The sequence below is a fragment of the Octopus bimaculoides genome, chromosome 14 (genome assembly GCF_001194135.2).
Source record: "Octopus bimaculoides isolate UCB-OBI-ISO-001 chromosome 14, ASM119413v2, whole genome shotgun sequence".
NCBI lineage: Eukaryota > Metazoa > Mollusca > Cephalopoda > Octopoda > Octopodidae > Octopus > Octopus bimaculoides.
This window is the reverse complement of record NC_068994.1, coordinates 54113283-54115656: the sequence shown is the minus strand read 5'-3', so window position 1 is coordinate 54115656 and position 2374 is coordinate 54113283. Positions and strand designations below refer to the sequence as shown.

At 36.0% G+C, this 2374-nt stretch overlaps 1 protein-coding gene across 1 annotated transcript in view; it reads left to right on the top strand.

Annotated features, from left to right (window-relative positions):
* The window catches only part of LOC106867705 (cilia- and flagella-associated protein 99), a 49367-nt gene that overhangs the window by 43833 nt on the left and 3160 nt on the right, over positions 1-2374 (top strand). The window contains exons 15-16 of the mRNA XM_052972608.1: positions 539-622; positions 2255-2334. Coding sequence (XP_052828568.1) covers positions 539-622; positions 2255-2334 — 164 coding nt within the window. The remainder of the gene's footprint in view (positions 1-538; positions 623-2254; positions 2335-2374) is intronic.

Sequence of the window (2374 nt, the reverse complement as noted above, 5' to 3'; positions counted from 1 at the left end):
GGTGGTGGTGGTGGTGGTGGTGATGAAGATGATAATGATGAGGATAATGAAGATGATGATGATGATGACGATAGTGATGATGACAACAACAATAACGACGATGACAACAATGATGACAACTCGAAATACCATTATCATATGAAATATAATATTAGATTCCAATAAACATTTCACTTTTATTATTGTTATTTCACTTAAAACGTCTCAATAATTCTTGGTTATTTTGAGATATTAAATAAAACACATAGACTGATTGTATTTTTTTTTTTTTTTTTTTTTTTTACGTATTTCTACAAAAAGTTTTTGACATTTCCATCCATATTATATCAAGATCACTCTCAAATCTCTATTCATGGATGATGATGGTAAAATTCTTAAGATGTGTTTCTTTGAAAATATTTCCATGCGACCCTCATCATCTTTTTTAGAATTAAAATTTCTTTGGTTGATTCTGTGGTGAGTTTATATTTTGTTTTTATTTTTATGTCTTTTCATTGTTTGTTTTACCAAGAATGTTCCGCATTCGTTTCTTCTGTAGCTACAAGAGAGATTGGCAGTTATGAGAAGGTGGGAACAAGAGGACCAAGAAAAGAAACGCTATGAGATTTTATTGTCTAAACAGGTGAGCATTTGATTGGGGGAAATAAATTGGTGGTGCTTTGAGTGTTGAGTAATGCTGAGTCATGTTGATTGATTGACTGAGTAAGTTCTTTTAAAGAACTAAATAATACACTTCAGTTCTATATTTAAGAGATGAGGAATTATGTACATTATTTACATTTGACGATATTTGTCTTCATCTTGTTTGTTGTTAACACAACATTTCGGCTGATATACCCTAGAGCCTTCATCAGGTGTCTTGGGGAAATTTCAAACCTGGGTTCTCATTCCTAAGGTATTTTTTTGATGTTATTATTGTTGTTGTTATTATTATTATTATTATTATTATTATTATTATTATTATTATTATTATTCAGGTCACTGCCTGGAATCGAATTCAGAGTCTTGGGGTTAGTAGCCCATGCTCTTAACCACTACACCATATGCCCATAAACATACACACACACACACATATATGCATTTATGTGTGTGCCCATGTGGTGCCACGTAAAAGCACCCAGCACACCCTGTAAAGCAGTTGGTGTCAGGAAGGGCATCCAGCCGTAGAAGCCATACCAAATCAGACTGGAGTCTGGTGTAGCCCCCCATCTTGTCAACTCTAGTCAAACTGTCCAGCCCAGACCAGAATGGACAACAGACATGAAATGATGATGATGATGATTTATATATATATATATATATATATATATATTTCTACTATTTTCATTCATTTTTAAGACTCTGAGCTGTTCTTTATGGAAATTTAGCTGGCATTATTTTGATTCATTGTATGACCTCATGCCAGGGTCCTTCCTCCCATCACAAACACGAGATGATAAATCTCTATGTATGTCATAGGTGACCAACCCAACAGAGATGGCACTGCAGCAAGATGTTGATGATGACAATAACAATGATAGTGATGACGATGATGATGATGATGACGGTGATGACGATGATGATGATGTTGAAGAGAAGGATAGCTTCAAATTTTGGAATAAGGCTCAGTACTTGACTGGTACTTTATTTCATCCACCCCCAAAAGAACAAAGGGCCAAGTCAACTTCAGCAGTATTTGAACTCAAAATGTAAAGAGTTGAAAGAGATGATCTATTAGCATTTTGTCCAATATGCAAATGATCCTGGCAGCTCACTACCTTCGTACTGAACTTTCTTGCATACAACTTGAATTTTTCAGATCAAAATTGTGGGAGGGTCCTAGTCGATTACATCACCTCCAATGGTATTTATTTCATTGACCACTGAAGGATGAAAGGCAAAGATGACCACAGCAGTATTTCAGCTCAGAATAAGAAGAGCCTGAAGAAATGGCACAAAGCATTTTGTCTGAGTACCATTCTAATGGTTCTGTCACCTTACTGTTTTAATGATTGCAATAATAATCATCATCATCATCATCATCATCATCATTTAACATCTGTTGTCCATGGTGGCATGGGTTGGACAGTTTGACCAGGGGTGGTAAGCTGGAAGGCTGCACCAGACTCAAGTCTGACTGGGCATGGTTTCTACAGCTGGATGCCAACCACTAATAATAATGATAACAACAACGATGGATGATGATGATGATGATGATGATGATGGTGGTGGTGGTGGTAGTGATGATGATGATGATGATTTCTGTTATTTTCAGGCATCACAAGAACTAATTTCAGACACATTAGATGTTATACTGAAACACCGTAATGAAAAATCCCAAATGACATCTCTGAGGTTAGTGCTTCTCTCTCTCTCTCTCTCTCTCTCTCTCTCT